The sequence below is a fragment of the Hyperoodon ampullatus genome (assembly GCF_949752795.1).
Source record: "Hyperoodon ampullatus genome assembly, chromosome: X".
Taxonomy (NCBI): Eukaryota; Metazoa; Chordata; class Mammalia; order Artiodactyla; family Ziphiidae; genus Hyperoodon; species Hyperoodon ampullatus.
In genome coordinates, this window is record NC_136913.1 from 61582143 (window position 1) to 61600842 (window position 18700).

The 18700-nt window shown below is 44.3% G+C and overlaps 2 protein-coding genes across 3 annotated transcripts in view; one reads left to right on the plus strand and one right to left on the minus strand.

The window, feature by feature from the left end:
- Positions 1-2783: 2783 nt before the first annotated feature.
- Positions 2784-18700, plus strand: part of PIN4 (peptidylprolyl cis/trans isomerase, NIMA-interacting 4) — a gene marked incomplete at its 3' end in the record, with an annotated part of 93697 nt that continues 77780 nt past the window's right edge. The window contains exons 1-4 of one of the 2 annotated variants that reach the window (XM_079727610.1): positions 2784-2861; positions 5450-5523; positions 11260-11379; positions 11767-11925. In XM_079727610.1, coding sequence (XP_079583736.1) covers positions 2819-2861; positions 5450-5523; positions 11260-11379; positions 11767-11925 — 396 coding nt within the window. In that variant the 5' untranslated portion in view covers positions 2784-2818. Of the gene's footprint in view, positions 2862-5449; positions 5524-11259; positions 11380-11766; positions 11926-18700 lie in introns of those variants that run through there. The other variant, XM_079727611.1, reaches the window with a different exon arrangement.
- ERCC6L (ERCC excision repair 6 like, spindle assembly checkpoint helicase) overlaps positions 14423-18700 on the minus strand; it is a gene marked incomplete at its 3' end in the record, with an annotated part of 57038 nt that continues 52760 nt past the window's right edge. Inside the window, exon 2 of the mRNA XM_079727603.1 lies at positions 14423-18104. Coding sequence (XP_079583729.1) covers positions 14423-18104 — 3682 coding nt within the window. The remainder of the gene's footprint in view (positions 18105-18700) is intronic.

Consider the following 18700-nt stretch of genomic DNA (forward strand, 5'->3'; position numbering starts at 1 on the left):
TTCCAAAGGTGACCTTCTTCTACCTTTGTCCCTAGAGTCTGGGGCCCAGAGCTCCCCATACACTGACCTCCTCTGAATGGGATCAACTAGAGTTCTGTGTTTTGTTGCGTCAAGGCCCCCTTTCAGAATAAGCTCTGCTGGCATCTCAAACGGGAAAGAAACTGCAGCCCTTTGGTTGTGGAGCAGGTGGGGCGGGACAGCGAGTTTGGGTCAAGGTTTGTGAACCTGTGTCCTGGGAAGAGGGCTGCCAGCTTCCCTGCCTGATTTTCCTCATTTAAGAAATGTGTGGAAGAATCAGTCTGAGGAGGTAATTAATAGAAAATACGACTGGCAGCCATCCCTGGCTCTGACTCACTGTGCACACTCCTGCAGTCGTTACCATGGTTTCGAGGCTGAAGTTTTCTCCTCTCTGCCCCCCTGCCCGCCTTGCTGTTCATTCGTCACTCTGCTCCCACAGACTCCTCCACAGCTGGCCTCCACAGACTGGTGCAGACTTAACCCTGTATAGAGGCTAGCTTTTTTGTTGTTTGTTTTACAAATAGCATTATCTTTTTTCTTGAATAAAAAATATATATATATGCCAATTCATATAAACAGAATATAATTTAAGCAGAAAAAAATGAAAGTTAGCCATAAATTCACATCCCAAAGCTAACACTTAAGATGTTTGTGATGCATACTGCATAGTTGAGATCGTACATGATTTTATCAGTCTTAAAGTGCTTTTGACCTCGAAACCCCTGGACCTATGCCCAGAGTTTTCTCCTTTGAACTACTGGCCTTTAGGCACTGCTTTGGGCACATTCAGCCACTTACACAGGCTTGCTCATTACTGTTGTTGTTGTTATCTGCTGGAATGCCCAGAACTCTCACAACGTTCCAGGCACCAAGCATTTGCCAGGTACGTCAGCCATTTAATGCTGGCTCTTCACTGGGGTCTGAACTTTGCTTCATTCCCACTCCAAGACTGCCATAGCCAGTGGTTGCAGGAAAGGCTGTTCCCTAAGAAAAACCAGAAGTAAAGGTGCCCCCTCGGCCTCCTGGCTGTGGATGAACTGATGAACATGAGGCCATACTGTCATTGTCAACCCGCCCCATCTCCCAGCTGAACTCTGAAAGTCAATACACAGGTGGGATCCACCTCAGAAGTGCGGGAGCAATGATCTCCTCAGCGCTGGATGTGTTCCCCACAGTTGATCACTCCCAATCCAAAACAAGGAGTGCCTAAGCTGAAACGTGTTCAGAAATGACAGCAGTACAACATGAGGGGGCTGCTTGTAATGTATGAGTTGGAGGTGGCACAGTCTCAGAAATACTTGATCCCCCAGTCTGGGCATGAAGCATGCCAAGTCCCACAAGACTGTATCCAAAAACTAAACTCTGAGCTGGAGGGCCTACACATTCTGGCTGGCAGGGGCAAGCTAGGACAGCTATCTCATGGAATAGAGGAAAAGCCCTGACCTTATATTGGGAGGAGAGGCGTTGTGGATAAGGGTAAAAAGTTGGAGGGCATAAATTCAAAACTCATTCACCTTAAGCTAACACTCCACAAGCTAGTCGTTGTTTTATGTGCTTTACAAATACGAACTTAATTCTCTTCACACCCTATTAGAAGGTATTATTATCATCAATTCCATTTTACAGATGATGAAACTGAGCCAAAGAGAGGTGAGGTAACTTCCTCAAGGTCACAGAGCTAGTAACCAAATGGTGGAGCAGCGATTTGAAGCCAGGCGGTCCAGAATCCATGCTTTTAACTATATTACGCTGCACCATTACAGAAATTTTGGAAACTGTGCAGAAACATACACTGCACTGGCACTCCTGGTCACGTTTTGCTGGATAGTCTTCCTGTCCTCTATAAGCAAATATTATATAGTACACGAGATGCCTTTTAAAAAAAAATGAATCATATTCTATAGCTTGGTCTGTAACCTTCCTTAACGCCATTTCTCGTGTCTCTACCGAGAGCTTTACACTAGTTATTTTAAGTGGAGCATATCCTATGGTGTGGTTGAAACATCATTTATTTAAACAATACCCTATTAAGGGGAATTTAGACTACTTCCATTTTTTCTCCATGACAGAGTTCTGCAAGAGGCAGACGGGTGATAGTCTTCTTTTAAAAGAGGGAGGGTAGGAGGGAGATGCAAGAGGGAGGGGATTTGGGGATATATGTATACGTATAGCTGATTCACTTTGTTATACAGCAGAAACTAACACACCATTGTAAAGCAATTATACTCCAATAAAGATGTTTAAAAGAAAAAGTACCTTTTGAACTCAGTCAACTACAGGCTGCAAAATAAACTTTAAAAACGAAAACCCGCAAGGGAGTGTAGGCCCGTGTGTAGGAGGGCGCAGGAGGGAGAAGCGGCCGCCACTGTTCTTCCTGCTTTGCCTTTGTCTGGCGGCCCCGCGGGATTGGCTAGAGCCAGCGCGGAGAGACTGCAGAGGTCCGCGGCTTTCACTACGCACGCATGGAGGAGGTGGGTAGGGAAGCGGGAGAGCTGGGGGCAAATAAGGGCTTGTGAAAGAAGTTCAAAAAGCGCAGAGGCTTGGTTTCCCGCCCCGGCCCAACCTTTGGCTCCGCCCCTCTACCCGGCCCAAGCTCCTTATTGGTCAGACTCTTCAGCCCCCATTGGTCCTAGAGCCAAAGGACCGGGCCTGCCCCAAGATATGCCTGCTTCCAGAGCAACAGTAAGGATGGCCAATTGCCATGTCACTTTCAGGCATATGTTTAGGACATACCGATGGGGCCTGAAGGGGCTTTGTGCGGTAACCGAAGCAGTTGAGAGTTCGACGGCGAATTTCGGGGATGCCGCCGAAGGGAAAAAGCGGATCTGGGAAAGGGGGGAAAGGTAGAGCAGCCAGAGCAACCAAGGAGAATGGGGTTGGGTGAGGAGCGGGAGGGAGGGAGCAGACCGGCGGTCCCCGGGGTCCGGGGCGGAGGCAGCGGGTGGCCAGTTACTAGAAGACTGACCAGGAAGTGATAAGTTGGAGACAGTCAGTGTGGACTGCTCTGGAAGGTTTTGATTAAAAAGCATGGGGATGAGATGGTGGATAGACGAGGGCAAAAGATTATGAGAAAGCTTGACTTTGATAGATTTTTCCGAATGAGCAAAACTTGGGAGTGAGGCTGAAATGAAGGATCCAGTAGAGCTAGAGAGGTAAAAAGGTACAGAGGAGTGAGATTTGGGAGAAAAGAGGTGGAGCAGTTGACCTTTGAATAGGAGAAGGGACACCTTATGTTTGACGTCACAAAGAGACAAGGATGGATGTGGTGGTAAAAATTGGGGCCAGAGCGGGGGAGGTTTTAGGAGATCTGGCTTAGTGGCCTGAATTTTTTTATAAAGTGGAAGGCAAGGGTAGTTTTTAAGACTGCGGGGCAGGGACTGGCTGGGGGTCTTGAGAGTGGTAAAGGTTTGGAATAGTCGATGGGGTGATGGGAAAGGGGATGAAACACTTATAAAAGGATTTCCTTCAGGGCTGAGAGCCTAAGATTGAAGGCCATGAATTTGTAGAGGACACGATCTGCTTAGTCATGATTTACCTAGTACCATATAAGTGGCACAATACAGGACTGAAAAGAGCTAGGTGTAGCCTTGAGCCAAGGTTGAGGTTTTGTTGGACAATGATAATAGAAGGAAAGCAACACAAGGGAATTAAGGGTGCCAGTGGGGACGCAGTTCAGATGATCAAGCATGGGATCCAGACTGGGAAGGGAATGAGAAGTCTGATAGTCTAGAGGGACATAGCAGGATAAAGGGACTGAATGGGGGGGGGGGGCGGTTCTGTGAAATTAAAGAGCCAGTGTTGTGGGAATGAGGCATGAGAAAGCTGGAAGAACAGAGTTGTAGCTAGAGACTGAACTCCTAGTTCTGAGTGGCACAGTTCCATCGTGTGCCCCTGGCAACAGGTGGCCTGGAGTAAAAGGCATGGGCATTTGGGAAGGAGGTCCAGAAGTGTGAGATTAGACTGTTGGATGATTCCTCTGCATAGATGGTGAGGTCATCCAAGATGATGGCAGTAGTGAGGGTGGAAAGGAAGCCTGAAGTTGCTGCCAGGGTCGTCAGTCAATCAGGGAGTGAGGTGGCAGTCAGAAGATGACAGCATCCAGTGGGGGAGAGGATGGAATAATTGGAAGGTATCATTGTTCTGGAGTGAATATACAGCAAACCCCTTGAAGAGTTTGGTGTAATAAAACTCCTTTGGCAGTAACATTTTCTTAGGCATTTGGTGGTCAGCATTTTGGATTTTCAGTTTGGTTGAGCATTCATTGAACAACTGTTGTGTGCTAGGCTTTGGAGGTCTTAAGACAAGTAAGATGGAGTCTCCTGAATAAAATTTTTCAATGGCTCCCTATTACTTCTAGGATAAATTCCAAGTTCCTTAATGGGGCCCACAGGCCCTCATGCCCTAATCCTCAACCATCTCCCCTGGGCTCATCTCACAGCACTCCCACCTCAGATTTGGCTTCACCCATAGTTTCCTGCACATACTACACTGTTCCCTCACCCTGGAATGTCTCCTCACCTATGTCCTTTCTTTGCCTGGTCAGCTCCTGTTCATCCAGGAAAGCTTCCCTGACTGGCTAAAATGTCCCTTTGTGCTTCCACAGCCCCCTGTCTGTAGAGCATAGCTCATTCTCCTGAAAAGATCTATTTTACATAACTTTACATAACCATCTTCCCCAGTAGTATATGAGCTCCCTGAAGGAAGGTACCATGGCTTGTTCATCTTTGTATCCCCAGTGCCTGGAACTTAGTTATTTAGGAAATGTTTATTGAACTGAACACTTAATCCAACAATAGTTTTTAGGAATATCAGCCTCTAACAGTAAGTATGCTGCCATCAACACAGAAGTTGGCATAGTAGCAAAATGACACAGTAGTAAAATGTAGAATGCTGCCAGTGGTTCTTAATCTGAATATCGATATCTTTTCTTAGGAAGGTATCAATAGGCAATGTAGTCGACTCCAGGAGTTTGGACATCAATGTGTTCTTTAGCCAAATATGGGTGGTGGGAAATTTGATCTTTATTTAAAATATATTCTTGGAGATTTTACTTACTGGAATTGTGAGTATTCAGGTACATAGTTGCAGTGCTTATTAGAAATCTCACAAGAGCTCAGGGGTTTGCCCTTAGAAGGCAGGATTTCAAATTGGGTCCAGAGAATCTGGGCCAGGCTTTTGGCGCTCCCATTCAACTATTAGCACACTCACTTGTGTATCCATTTTCCTTGAAGGGTTTATGTAGGGCACAAATTTCCTGTTTTAAGAGGTGAGTCACAGGTTAATTTAGCTTGATGTAGTAAAGTGTCTACAGAGTTCCCTTTTGAAGCTTGGTGCTATGATGGAAGTATCAACTCCTACTGTGTTGAACTTTTCTGTAAATAACAAGGGGAAGGTGCAGTTTAAATGAGTACCTGTCATCTCTTCTCTAAAGGAAAAGCAGCCTCTGGGAGTGATAGTTCTGACAAGAAGGCTCAGGGTCCCAAAGGTGGTGGCAATGCAGTAAAGGTGAGTTACTTGTTCCTTTTTTTCATGTTAAATATAAATAACATACATCTGTTATTTTGGTTCACATAAAAGGAAAAGACAGTATGCTTAACTCATTCTAAGGCTAGCCTAATACTGATGTACGATAGCACAAAAGTGCAAAATAATAGGTCACTCTCATTTATGAAAAGTAATTCCTTTTAAATATTTTCTCAGATGTTTTCTCAGACATCCAGAATTTCTTCATACTCTAGTATTTTTCCTTAAAATGTATTAAGTTAGGTCTTCCCAAGTAAGTGAATGAATTATTTCTCAGGACAAAATAATATTTGACAAAACGAAGAACTGAGATGAACAGGCAAAGGCACGGGTCTCATTAGATAGCTCCCCCGCTGGTGAGCTACAAGCCAGAGCCCTGACCATGAAAATGAGGGGAGACAGTTGCAAATAATTACTTGAAGTACCTGACCTAGTGCCAGAGGGGTGTCTGCCCTGGGAAAATATAATCTACAAACAGAATTATACTGCTTAGTGCTACGTAACAAGGCAGTTACCACGTTTCAGTCAGGATATGGGGTTCCATACTTTGATTCATTCATTCATTAAAGATTTAGTGACATCTGCCCTGTGCTAAGCAGTGTATTAAATTCTGGGTATTTAAAAAGACAAAAAAAAACAGCTAAGAGATGGTCCCTGTTATCACAGTCTAGTTGGGAGCAGTTAGGTAAAGAAAGAAATTTCATTGCTATATGAGAAGAGCTGTAGTGGAGTTGTATCATATAAATGCACCCATACACATGCAGCCAAAAAAAAGGAGAGCGAATATAAATAGTGTGGGCCATTCTGCCCACTTTTCTACTCGGTGAACCCAGAGAGAGAGAGAGAGATGGGAGACATGAATTTGCTTTTCCATAGTCGACCTCCATTCGCGTATGAACATCCAACCATGTAAAGTGGGATTCTGGGGCTTCCCTGGTGGTGCAGTGGTTGAGAGTCCGCCTGCCGATGCAGGGGATACGGGTTCGTGCCCCGGTCCGGGAAGATCCCACATGCCGTGAAGCGGCTGGGCCCGTGAGCCATGGCCGCTGAGCCTGCGCGTCGAGAGCCTGTGCTCCGCAACGGGAGAGGCCACAACAGTGAGAGGCCCATATACCGCAAAAAAATAAATAAATAAAGTGGGATTCTGGTATCCAAAGATAATTTTCATTCATAAAACATGGTGCCTGGGCTTCCCTGGTGGCGCAGTGGTTGAGAGTCCGCCTGCCGATGCAGGGGACACGGGTTCGTGCCCCGGTCTGGGAAGATCCCACATGCCATAGAGCGGCTGGGCCTGTGAGCTGTGACTGCTGACCCTGTGCGTCCAGAGCCTGTGCTCCACAACGGGAGAGGCCACAACAGTGAGAGGCCCGCGTACCGCAAAAAAAAAAAAAAAACAAAAAACAAAAAAAAAACATGGTGCCTGAATGCAAGCCAGCTACTTCGTCCTGCGGTCCAGCTGAAGAAGTGGTCATTGTTACAACACAGGTGGGGGAGACAGGCTGTGCTGGGCTTACTGAGGGCTGACGTGTTGGCTTCAAGTACACCATCTTCGTAAGGGTTGTTGTAGGGTAATTTTGACTGTTATGTGCTGACTTTCACAAGCACCTAACCTAAGAGACTGCTCCACTGCATATGGCTTTAAAGAGGCATCTTGTCCTTTCTGGAAAAAAATAAGTTCAGTGTGGCTATACCTGAGGTATATGGAAAGGAGTGGCATGTAATTAGCTAGGAAAGTCAATTAGGATTAAACTCTTTTGTTAGGCTTTTCCTTTTGAGATAATTTTAGACTCACATTCAACTGTAAGGTAGATGTGCCTTTTATACATGTACATGTACTTTTTACCATTTCCCCAATGGTAACATCTTACAAAACCCTAGTACGTTAGCACAACCAGGAGATTGTCATTGCTACAGTCAAGATCCAGAACATTTCCATCACCCCAGCGATTCCTCCTGTTGCCCTTTTATAGTGATACCCACTTCCCTCCCACCCCTACCCCTGCCCCCTCCTTGACCCCATAGCAGTGGCTGATCTCTTCTCCATTTCTGTAATTTTATGATTTCCATATGAGTGAAATGATACAGTGTGTAACCTTTCGGGATTGGCTTTTTTTCCACTCGGCATAATTCTCTGGAGATTTCATTCCAGTTGTGTGTATCCATAGTCTGTTCCTTTGTATTACTGAGTAGTGTTCCGTGGAATGGAAGTGCTGTAGTGTGTTGAACTGTTCACCTGCTAGAGTACAGCTGGGTTGTCAGTGTTTGTGAAGGCCCCAGCAGGGGAGGGACCCCAAACCCTCCAGCCTTTTAGGATCTAGGCTCCTTCCACATCCTGCTATTCTGCTTCAGACCCCACTCCTGAACCCACCCCTGCCCTGTGTCACTAGAGCTGCCCAGATTCTGAAACCCACCTGCCGACCACAACTTCCTTCCTTCCCCTCACTTCCCACCTCCCCCAATCCTTTTCTGTTCCTCTCCACGCACAGACTTCCAGGCAGGCCCTCAAGCCTGCCCTGTTCGCCTCACCTTCTCTAAGGCCACATGTCTGTTCTCCAAGCCCTGTATGTCTTGTAGGCTGGAAATTAAATGGAAGGGTTTGACCACTGGATCAAGGAGCCCCACCTCCTTTTCCTTTTGGTCATCCACTGCATCCACCTGCCAGACTACAACTCAGGATCAACCCAATTATCTACTTTCTTTACACTCAGACCCAGAACTGCTGGGCCCCACTGGAGAGTCACACAACCTCAGGGGTTGGGGCCACTGATTCCTGGTCTCTAACCTGAGCTGGGCCCTCAGTACTGCACAGCGATCCTTTGCCACTTGCCTCAAGCCATCCACCACCCTCCTCCAGTCAGTCAGCAGACAACTTCATCCAGGGTTCTCAACCCCTGTGTATATCAGATTCACCTGAAGAGCTTCTAAAAGTCTCAGTGCCTAGGGGCCCACCCCAGACCAGCTGCCTCAGAATCTCTGGCGGGTGGGGACTGGACCTTGATATATTTTTTAGAAGCTCTTGGTGTGATTCTGACATTTGCCGGGGTTGAGAAACACTGATCTAGTCTCATGGGGTTGGTGTGAGGATTTCATGAGATCACACATGTAAAGCGCTTAGCACAGTGCCTAGCGAGTATTAAGTACTCGATAACTGAAATATTGTTATAATTGTCACAAGAAAATGGAAACTAGAACTTTAGTCATGAACTCATGGCTTCCCAGCCCCCTACCAACAAAGTTATCTTCACCCACACCTCCCTCATCTCTCTTACCTCTCTTCCTTTAAGGCTAACTGATTTTCCCAGCAGTGCTCTGAATGCCCAGCCTTGCTCCTTCATTTATCTCCACCCTCTTTCTTTGCTCTGTCTTCAACCTTTCCCTCTTTACTGCATCTTTCCCTTCATTCTGAAAATATAGCCAGGGATCTTTAAAATATATCCGTGACTGTGACCCTTTCCCTTTGACTAGAGCCCTTTCTCCTTCTTTTCTAACTCAGTTAGTTGGGGAAACCCCACCCGCATTATCGGCCTGCTTCCTGTTACTTCCTCAGTCAGTTGCTGCAGCCTGGCTTCTGCACTTACTACTCTTCTGAAACAGCTTTTGCTAAGGTCCTCAGTCAATCATTGCTAAATTGATTATACTTCTAACCTGATCACTCTGGAGCATTTAACCCTGTTGACCATTTCCTCCTTGAAACTTTCTCTTGCCTTGGTTTCTTTTAACACACCTTTCTCTCTACCTGTCTGGCCCTTCATTTTTATCACGCTTGTTGAGCTTCTTTCTTTGCTTATTGCTTACACATTGATATTCTCCACGGATGTCTTGAGTCTGCTTTCCTCCTCTTCTCATTCTGTGTAGCCTCCCAGGATGATCCGTCACCTCCCATAGCGTCAGCTACTACCTCCATGCTCATCACTCCCACATTCCCTGGAGCTTGGTCTCTCCTAAGACACCAGTCTCATACTGCCAGTTGGTCGGTCACACTTGCAAACTCCACAGGTACTACAGCCTCATTATGTCTAACCCATCAAACTGTCTAAAGCAGAATACTTGTTTATTCATTTATAAAGTGGTGGATGGGATCCCCTTTCTGTGATCATTAATGCTGTGTGCACTTTCCCAGTCATTGAACCAGAAGGTTGCTTTGTGAGTGTGGAAGCGGAAAGACGGAGGCAGTCGAGAAGGTGTTTTAGCCAGGCCAAGATGAGGTCTGAGAAACCATCCTTGTCCCCCAACATGTATCTCTCTGGTGTCCAGAGTGTTTGTCCCTGTCTCCCGTGGACAGTGCTGGACACATTCTATAGAAGTGTGCCTCCCTGAGCCCTACTTTTTCATACATTCTTTCCTTTGCTGTGTCTGTATCTCCTGTGTCGCTCCTCCAGTCAGGGATCCTCTCACCCCCAGTTTCAGTAATTGAATCCTGAGGACAGCCATGGTTTGTCTTTCTCTACAGGGAGACACCTTTAGCCCCCACCCTAGTACACGACAGTAAGAAATGAATAACGGATTCTATTTGAATAGAATAGAGAAATGGCAAATCCTACAAAACAGATATCTTGACAAAATCATTTTTAAGGATATAGTGATTTTTTTAAAACATGGCTTTATGTAAACATAGGTTACATTTGAATACTTCTCTAGGGTTGAGTATTCTTTCATTTTTTAAAAGATTTATTTATTATTTATTTTTGGCTGTGTGGGGGCTTAGTTGCGACACGCGGGATCTTTTGTTGTGGCTTGCGGGCTTCTCTCTAGTTGTGGTGTGCGGGTTTTCTCTTCTCTAGTTGTGGCGAGCAAGCTCCAGGGTGCGTGGGCTCTGTAGTTGTGGTGCATGGGTTCCAGAGCGCGTGCACTCTGTAGTTTTTGCAGCACATGGGCTCTACTTGAGGCGGGCAGTCTCAGTAGTTGTGGCACACAGGCTTGGTTACCCTGAGGCATGTGGGATCTTAGTTCCCTGACCAGGGATCAAACCAGTGTGCCCTGCATTGGCAGGCGGATTCTTAACCATTTGCACCACCAGGGAAGTCCCCGGGTTGAGTATTCTTAATCTTCAACATATGATTCGTTTTCAAAGTGTTAAATTGTGGGGAGGCTTTATACATTGGGCCTCTTTTGGTGAAAAGTATTTCCTGGTGGGTTTTTTTCATATCATCCCCACTCTGATGAAATAATAGCTAACCTTCATTGAGTGCTAGCTGCATCATCTCAATCTTCACAAACCTATGAGAACATATAGGTACTGTTATCTCAGTGCACAAATGGGGAAACATTTAGAGGTTTAAAAACATGCCTAAGGGACTTCCCTGGCGGTTCAGTGGTTAATCCCTGGCTGGGGAACTAAGATCCTGAATGCTGCGAGGTACAGCCTAAAAAAAAAATGCCTAAGGTCATACAGGAGAGTGGGGATTTGACTCGACCTAAGCTCTCAACCATTATCATGTTTCCTCCTCCTGTTACCATTGAGGTACATGGTAAAGGCTGGGAGCTTCCCACATCCAGGTGCCCACTTTCCATCTAAATCTGGGTTCTGAGATATTGTCGTGATATGGGAAGTGGGTTTGTGGCCATCGCCCAACTGGGCAGACTTCCAGGATTTTCCATTGCCTGAGCGAATGTGTTTTTTTTCACTAGTGGGGGGTAGTCCTGACATGACTGCTGTACTGTGAGGAAAGGAATCATTTGGGTCTCCATGTATTACATGAACATACTTTTTCCTTGTAGGTCAGACACATTCTGTGTGAAAAACATGGAAGAATCTTGGAAGCCATGGAAAAGTTAAAGTCTGGAATGAAATTCAATGAAGTGGCCACACAATATAGTGAAGATAAAGCCAGGCAAGGGGTATGGTGCACTCATCATTTAAAACGTCCCCCATGGAGGACACACAGCAGTAGGGATTATTTCTGTTTCACCATTAATTTTAGCCATATCTTAGTTTAAAGATCTTAAAAAAGCAGAAATGTCCAACTTGTGAACAGCTGAATACGGGTCACCTTTGTCTAAACCTAGGCATAACCAAACTTGCACAACTAACAGACACCCAGCAACATTGTGTTTGTATGTTCAGCCCAGGGTTCAGCCCTGTTTGTCCTTGTCGAGCCTACTTCTCTCCAGCCCAGATGAATAAACCTAGGAACCTTAGCATTTGTGTTGGGAAATTCTCAAGCTACAGTAGAACTGTGCCCTCTTCAGGGCCACTTGACATCACAAATCTTTTGGGTTTTTCAGGGCGACTTGGGTTGGATGACCAGAGGGTCCATGGTGGGACCATTTCAAGAAGCAGCATTCGCCTTGCCTATAAGTGTGCTGGATAAGCCTGTGTTTACAGACCCTCCAGTTAAGACAAAATTCGGGTATCATATTATAATGGTTGAAGGGAGAAAATAAAATTCTATGAAAAAGACTACATGTATTTTATACATTGTTTATTTATTTAAAAGGTGTTGAATAATCCTTGTATCTTATGAACTCTGTCATCATGGGTTTGTGGGTGCAGAATCAGGTGGGTAAATGTTGGTGTGCACAGCAGTAGGTATTCAGTCAGTGGGTCTTTAAGATAAGTCAAGCGGACTCCTCTTAACCTGTTAGTCCCTTCCCTCTGAGAACTGCTTTATCTGATTCTCAGTATATCCCATAAGTTAATTTAGAAACCATCTCTAGGAGCTTCCGTGGTGGTGCAGTGGTTAAGACTCCACCTGCCAATGCAGGGGACACAGGTTCGAGCCCGGGTCCAGGAAGATCCCACATGCCGCGGAGCAACTAAGCCCGTGTGCCACAGCCATTCAGTCCATGTAGGGAAACGGTGAGCTGGAGTTAGATGCAGACTATGAATTGCTGAATCACACAGTGTTATCACCAGGATTTTTCTCAATAATGACATGTGTTCAATCATATCACCCTCCCTAAAATATTAGTCAGTCGTCTGTATCCACGGTTCTGCATTCACAGATTCAGCCAACTGCAGATCAGAAATATTTTTTTAAAAATTCCAGGGCTGGACTTCCCTGGTGGTGCAGTGGTTAAGAATCCCCCTGCCAATGCAGGGGACACGGGTTCAAGCCCTGGTCCGGGAGGATCCCACATGCCGCAGAGCAACTAAGCTCATGCGCCACAACTACTGAGCCTGTGCTCTACAGCCCGCGAGCCACAACTACTGAAGCCTATGCGCCTAGATCCCGTGCTCCGCAACAAGAGAAGCCACCACAATGAGAAGCCCATGCACCGCAACGAAGAGTAGCCCCCACTTGCTGCAAGTAAAGAAAGCCCACGGGCAGCAACGGAGACCCAACGCAGCCAAAAATTAATTAATTAATTAATTAAAAAATTCCAGAAACTTCCAAAAAGCAAAATTTGAGTTTGCCATGCACAGGCCTAACTATTTACATAACACTTATATTGTATCTACAAACTATTCTCAATTTATATTTATGTTGTATTAGGTATTATAAGTAATCTAGAGATGATTTTAAAGTACATGTGAGAATGTGTGTAGGTTATATGTAAATACTACACCATTTTATATGAGGGACTTGAGCATCTGTGGAGCTTGGTATCCACAGGGAGTCGTGGAAGCAATCCCCCATGGATACCGAGGGGCAACTGTAATAATTTCTTTCGGTAAGAGCAAAATTTTGTACTATCAGTAAATAACCTAGGGGCTTCCCTGGTGGCGCAGTGGTTAAGAACCCGCCTGCCAATGCAGGGGACATGGGTTCCAGCCCTGGTCCGGGAAGATGCTACATGCTTCGGAGCAACTAAGCCTGTGCACACAACTACTGAAGCCCGCATGCCTAGAGCCCGTGCTCTGCAACAAGAGAAGCCACCGCTCGCCACAACTAGAGAAAGCCTGCGCACAGCAACAAAGATCCAGTGCAGCCAAAATAAATAAATAAATAAATAATGAAAAACTAAAGTGCTAAAAAAAAAAAAGCAGGTCAATTATTATAGTGGCTTTTCACTAGGTAACACACGGTTAACAATCCATTTCACCCCTTACTGCGTGATCTTGGGCAGGTCACAGCCTCACTGAGCCATTTCCTCAACTAAAAAATGGAAATGCTACCCTCGACCTCAAAGGATTAAACAAGAAACCTATGTAGAGTACCTAATACATAGTCAGTACTTGATAAATTCTCCAGTGACAGAGCACAGAGTGCCGTGCTGCACTTTATGTTTCTGGGAGGGAACCAAACTCCTTTTCAGTCTGCAACCCAAAGATACAATGTGCTAGCATGTGTCAGAATGCAGCTGGTGGTGAGTGAAGGATGGCCAAATGGTAGGCAAAGGGACTCCAGGGTAGGGTACCGGTGATAAAGAAGCCCAGCACCAGGTAGCTTATCCCAGTCTTCGGCTATAGTGAAACGAGAGCCTACAATAGCATGTTAAGTGCGTCTTAGATCTTGAATACTAATGACAAACTTCTGCCTAAATGAATTTTTATATGCATTTGCCAATATCAATCATCTCAGTGAAAGAAAGTAAATGAAAAGTAACTTTAATATTATCTGAACTGTGATATACAAAATTGATCATTTTCAGAATAAAATTTAAAATGGCCAGAGTAATGTTACAAAAATTTCTCTAGAAATAACACAGTTCTATTACGTTTATAGAGTATGCCTAAAAGAAAAATATAAGAATATTTGAGTAAAGAAATATTAACCTAATGCTCAGAATACCAGAATATATGTATAGGAGAAAGCAGGAGCAGGTGGTAAAGGCAAAATTTACAAAAAACAATTGGAAACAAAAACTCTTTTTGACTTCTCTCACCTTAAGCCTGAATGCTTCATGCTCCCAAAGAATCCAATTATGGGAACAAGTTACCTTATACTCAGTTTTGCTTTAAAATACAAAATTTTTGCTTTAAATATACAATATATTCTCAAGTTTTATTAAGTTGCTTATACAAATTTAAAGTCATGAGCATGACTTCAGAATCTGAGCTTTTTATGTCAAGTGCTTTAACTAAGCAGTCTAAGGCTTCCTGTATTTTTCCACACTCTTTCAGTTCTTTTCCACGCAAGACAAGAGTCTCATAGTCGTCTGCAGCCTCCAGTGCCACATCCTGGGGAGAGTCAACCAACTGTCCACCAGACAAAGGCTCAGGGTCACCAGGAAAGTTCTCCTGAGCCAGAGCACCAGGCTTAGGTGTACTTAACCAGCTAGACTTATTTTCTGAAGACAGTGTTTCTCTGGAAGGATCTTCTTCTGTATGCTCTGGGGCTTCACCACTGCTTTCCTCTGCTCCTTCCTCCAGGTAATCTTCAGCAACCTTTGCTTCACTGCTATTGTCAAGTCTTTCCTCCATATCCTCCACATGGTCTAAAACCACATTAATAAGAGACCTCCTAGAAGCCAGGGATCTTCTAGAGTTTATAGACTTATTTAAACTATCAGATATTTTAGGTGAAAAGAACCTTCCAGGTGGACTGATGTCATCTTTGGGAGTTGAGGCATCAAATTGTTTTACAGATAAAAACGGGAAGGGAGATGTGTTGAATGGGTTTGTGCCTGAAGTATCTGTAATAAAAGTATCATGTTCAACTTCATCATCTGAATCGATACGTCTAGCTTTTCTTCTGACTTTCACATTAACTACTACTTCTTCTGGCTCATCATCTTTCTCAGAAAGATCCACACTGAGACATGCTTTGCTATGCACGGACTCTGCTCTGGAATTAGCTGCAGAGCCACACAAGCTATTTTCTTTCTCCACATGCTCCAAAGACTGACTGGAAAAATTTTGTCCATTGTCTGCAGAATCTTCCAAGAAAAGATTGAAGTCACATGCATACTGTGCTGGAGATGCTAAAGGTTCCTCTTCCAACTTGGCCTCATTCACTTGAACATCCTGTAGTGCACTGTGGGCTGCTGCTAAGTCATCATCAGCTATCTTAATAACAGATACATTCGATTCTGGCCTTTGATATTCCTTTGTTTCGGGATTAGCAGGCCAGGGACTGCAGTGATGTAAAATCTCATCCTCCTCTAGTTGATCTAGATTTGGCCCAAGATCAGCTCTAACTGACTTGCTAGGTAAAAAATTGAAACTTCCCTGAGGGCTCTCTTGCTGTGCCTCTCGCGTAGGCCCCTCTTGCGATGCCTCTTTTTGGAGAGCCATTCCTGATAAAGAGTCAGTCCAAATTTCTTCTACATCTTCACACCCCTTGGGTAAAGTGGCTACAAAATCAGCATCAAATGTACTTGCACACGGGTGCCTACCATCTTGTGGGATGGTAATGTTCATCCTTCTCCTGGCGAGATCTTGTTTTTCACCCTCTTCAGGCAGATCCTCAATGATTACACTTGCCATTTGGGAACTGATTTCGTCTTCCTGGGTGTGGTGAGTTGGTAGAAGACGTGAAGGCCAAGGCTGTGGTTTATTTAATTCATGGCATTTCTTCTTTGTTTGAGAAGGAAATACAGGTTCTCTCAGCCATATCCCCTCATTTCCAGCTTTTTGTCTTTCCATTAAGAACTCTGTATTTTGAGACTCGAATTCAACAAGGAATTGAGCTTTCTGAACCCTTTGTTGAATATAGTGAGAGTCTTCGATCACATCAAGCTCTTCTTTAACAGATAGGTCATGCGTGTACATCAAATCATGGTCTGAGATTCCAGCTATCCTCAAAGAGTGCAGGAAGGCAATATGTTCATCTAGTTTCTTATCAGATCTCCTCTGAGCAGCATGCAAAGACTGAAGCTGCATCTGGGTTGCAGAGTTCTGAAAATCCTCAATTGTAAAGAGCTCTCTCAATTCTTGTTTACTAAAATATCGGAAAGGGTTCTTCTTATCACCAGTAGTTTGTCTTATTAATGAGTCCTTGAAAACCTGTCTTCTGTATATTTTTTCCTCTACAGTTCCACAAGTGATTAGCCTATAAACTACAACATTTTCTTTTTGTCCAATTCGGTAAACTCTATCCACAGCTTGAGCATCAGTTGCAGGATTCCAGCTAGGGTCAAAGATGACCACTCTACTTGCTGCGGTTAGTGTTAAGCCAACACCACCTACTTGAGTGGTAAGCAGAAAAACAGAGTAATCTTTATTTTGCTGGAATAAGCTAATTCTTTTTTCTCGTTCCACAAGATGAGTAACTGTTCCATCAATTCTCAATATCATAAAGTGCCTATTCTTTAACAGGCGTTCGATGATGTTTAGAATTCGTCTTGACTGGCAAAACACCAGAGTTTGATGCCCTTCATCTCGCAGTCTCTTAAGCAGGTCCATTAGAAATATCATTTTTCCAGATTCTTCCATCAGTGCATCATCACTTATTTGATCAATATGGTCCACATCTGAGGAATCTTCCCCTTCAATTTCATCTTGAACAGAGAATTTGACAGCTCCTAGATTCAGCAAACCACAAGCCCGTGCAGACAGCAGCCTAGGATGATCACAGAGCTTCTTTAAGACACTTAGCTCAGCCAAAGGCGAGCGTGTCTCCATTAACAACTCCTTGATATGATCTAGAGACACGAATTTCCTGTATATTTCTTCCTGTAAAGGTACAAGACGTATCCAAATAATTAAATCATTTTTTCTGGAAAGGGAAGGCATTTCACATATGGCACCAACATCTGGACTCTTTTCACTAAGCTGGACCTCTGGGTTGCTTGACTTTTTCTTCTGTACCTCCTCTTTAGTCCTCCTAAGAAAATAGGGCTTTATGATTGCCATTAAATTTTCAGATATTTTAAATCCCAAGGCTTTTTCCCCTGGGGTAGCATCCTTCTCTCTTGCTCTAGTAATAGGATTTTCGTACTCCATTTTAAAAGTTTTTAATGTTCCTAGCAGGGACCCTTGACAAGCGAAATCAAACAGGGACCACAGTTCTTGTAAATTATTCTGGATCGGGGTTCCTGTGAGGAGGATGCGATTACTGGCAGGGACAGCACGAGCACATATTGCTGACTTGGTAGATGAGGTTTTTATTTTATGTGCTTCATCAAGGATGACATAGTCCCACACAAACTCTTGGCCATTCAAGCTGGAAAGTTGCTGCCAATTATTGATTAACATTTGGTATGTGGTGATAATGACACCATTCCTTTGCTGAATCCGACTGAGGTTTCTGGTACGTTCATCCTTGCTAGGACCGTGAAAGGTTTTGACTCTCATTCCTGGGGTCCACTTGACAAATTCTTTTAGCCACATGCTGATGAGACTGGTTGGCATGATCAGTAGCACATGGTTCACAAGTGAAGCATCAAACATACCAGAAAGGAAAGCGATGATTTGAACAGTCTTTCCTAATCCCATATCATCTGCCAGAATACCACCTCTCCTTCCATCCCTATACAGGCTATAGAGGAAAGCTACACCTTCCTTCTGGTACTCAAATAGTTGGTTGTGCAGTTCTCGATAGAGCAGCAGGCCAGAGTTGCACACATCCGTGAATTCATCATCTCCATGTTCTGCCAACTCCTCCAAGGCTTCCTGTAGTTTTTGGATTCTGCTCATCACCTTTTCATTGGGAAAAATGTCCTTTGCCAAATTGAAAAGTTTAAGTGCTTCTTCCAGATCTCCATTCTTAGTTGCTTCTTTGGCCTCTTTCACGTATCTATAAAAAAAAAAGTTTAAAAAAAGATATATATACATAGAGAGAGATTGATAGGTAGAAGATTAGAAAGAAAGGAAACAGATTGAACATTCAGTCTAAGAACACTTTAGAGTCCATTTTGGAATCCAAACCATAGTTGAGCTTTCAATATCCTCAATTCAGGATGGGAAAGATGAGCACAGAAGATGCCAATGAAAGCTGGCACCACTTAAGAAGACACAAATATCCACCAGACACTGCCAGCAACAACTTCATGCATTAGTTGTAGGAAATGTATGTGCAAAGGTTATTGCACATACAGTAACAAACCAACCAACCTATATTGTGGGAACATGGAAACAGGAAGATACATGGGCACTTCTCGGACCTTATTTTTCTGGACCTCTGTTCACACTATTGATTACTCTCCTTACAATTCCCTCCTTCCACCGGATTCCTATAGATTCCTCCTGGTTTCCTCCCCCATCGCTGGCCCTTTCTTCTCTGTGTCCTTCTTAGGCTCCTATTCTTCCTCCACAAGGGCTCAGTCCTGGGCCCTCTTCTCACTCCTTTTACTCTTTCCTCATTGTCTCCCAGAGCTTCCACTCCCACCTATG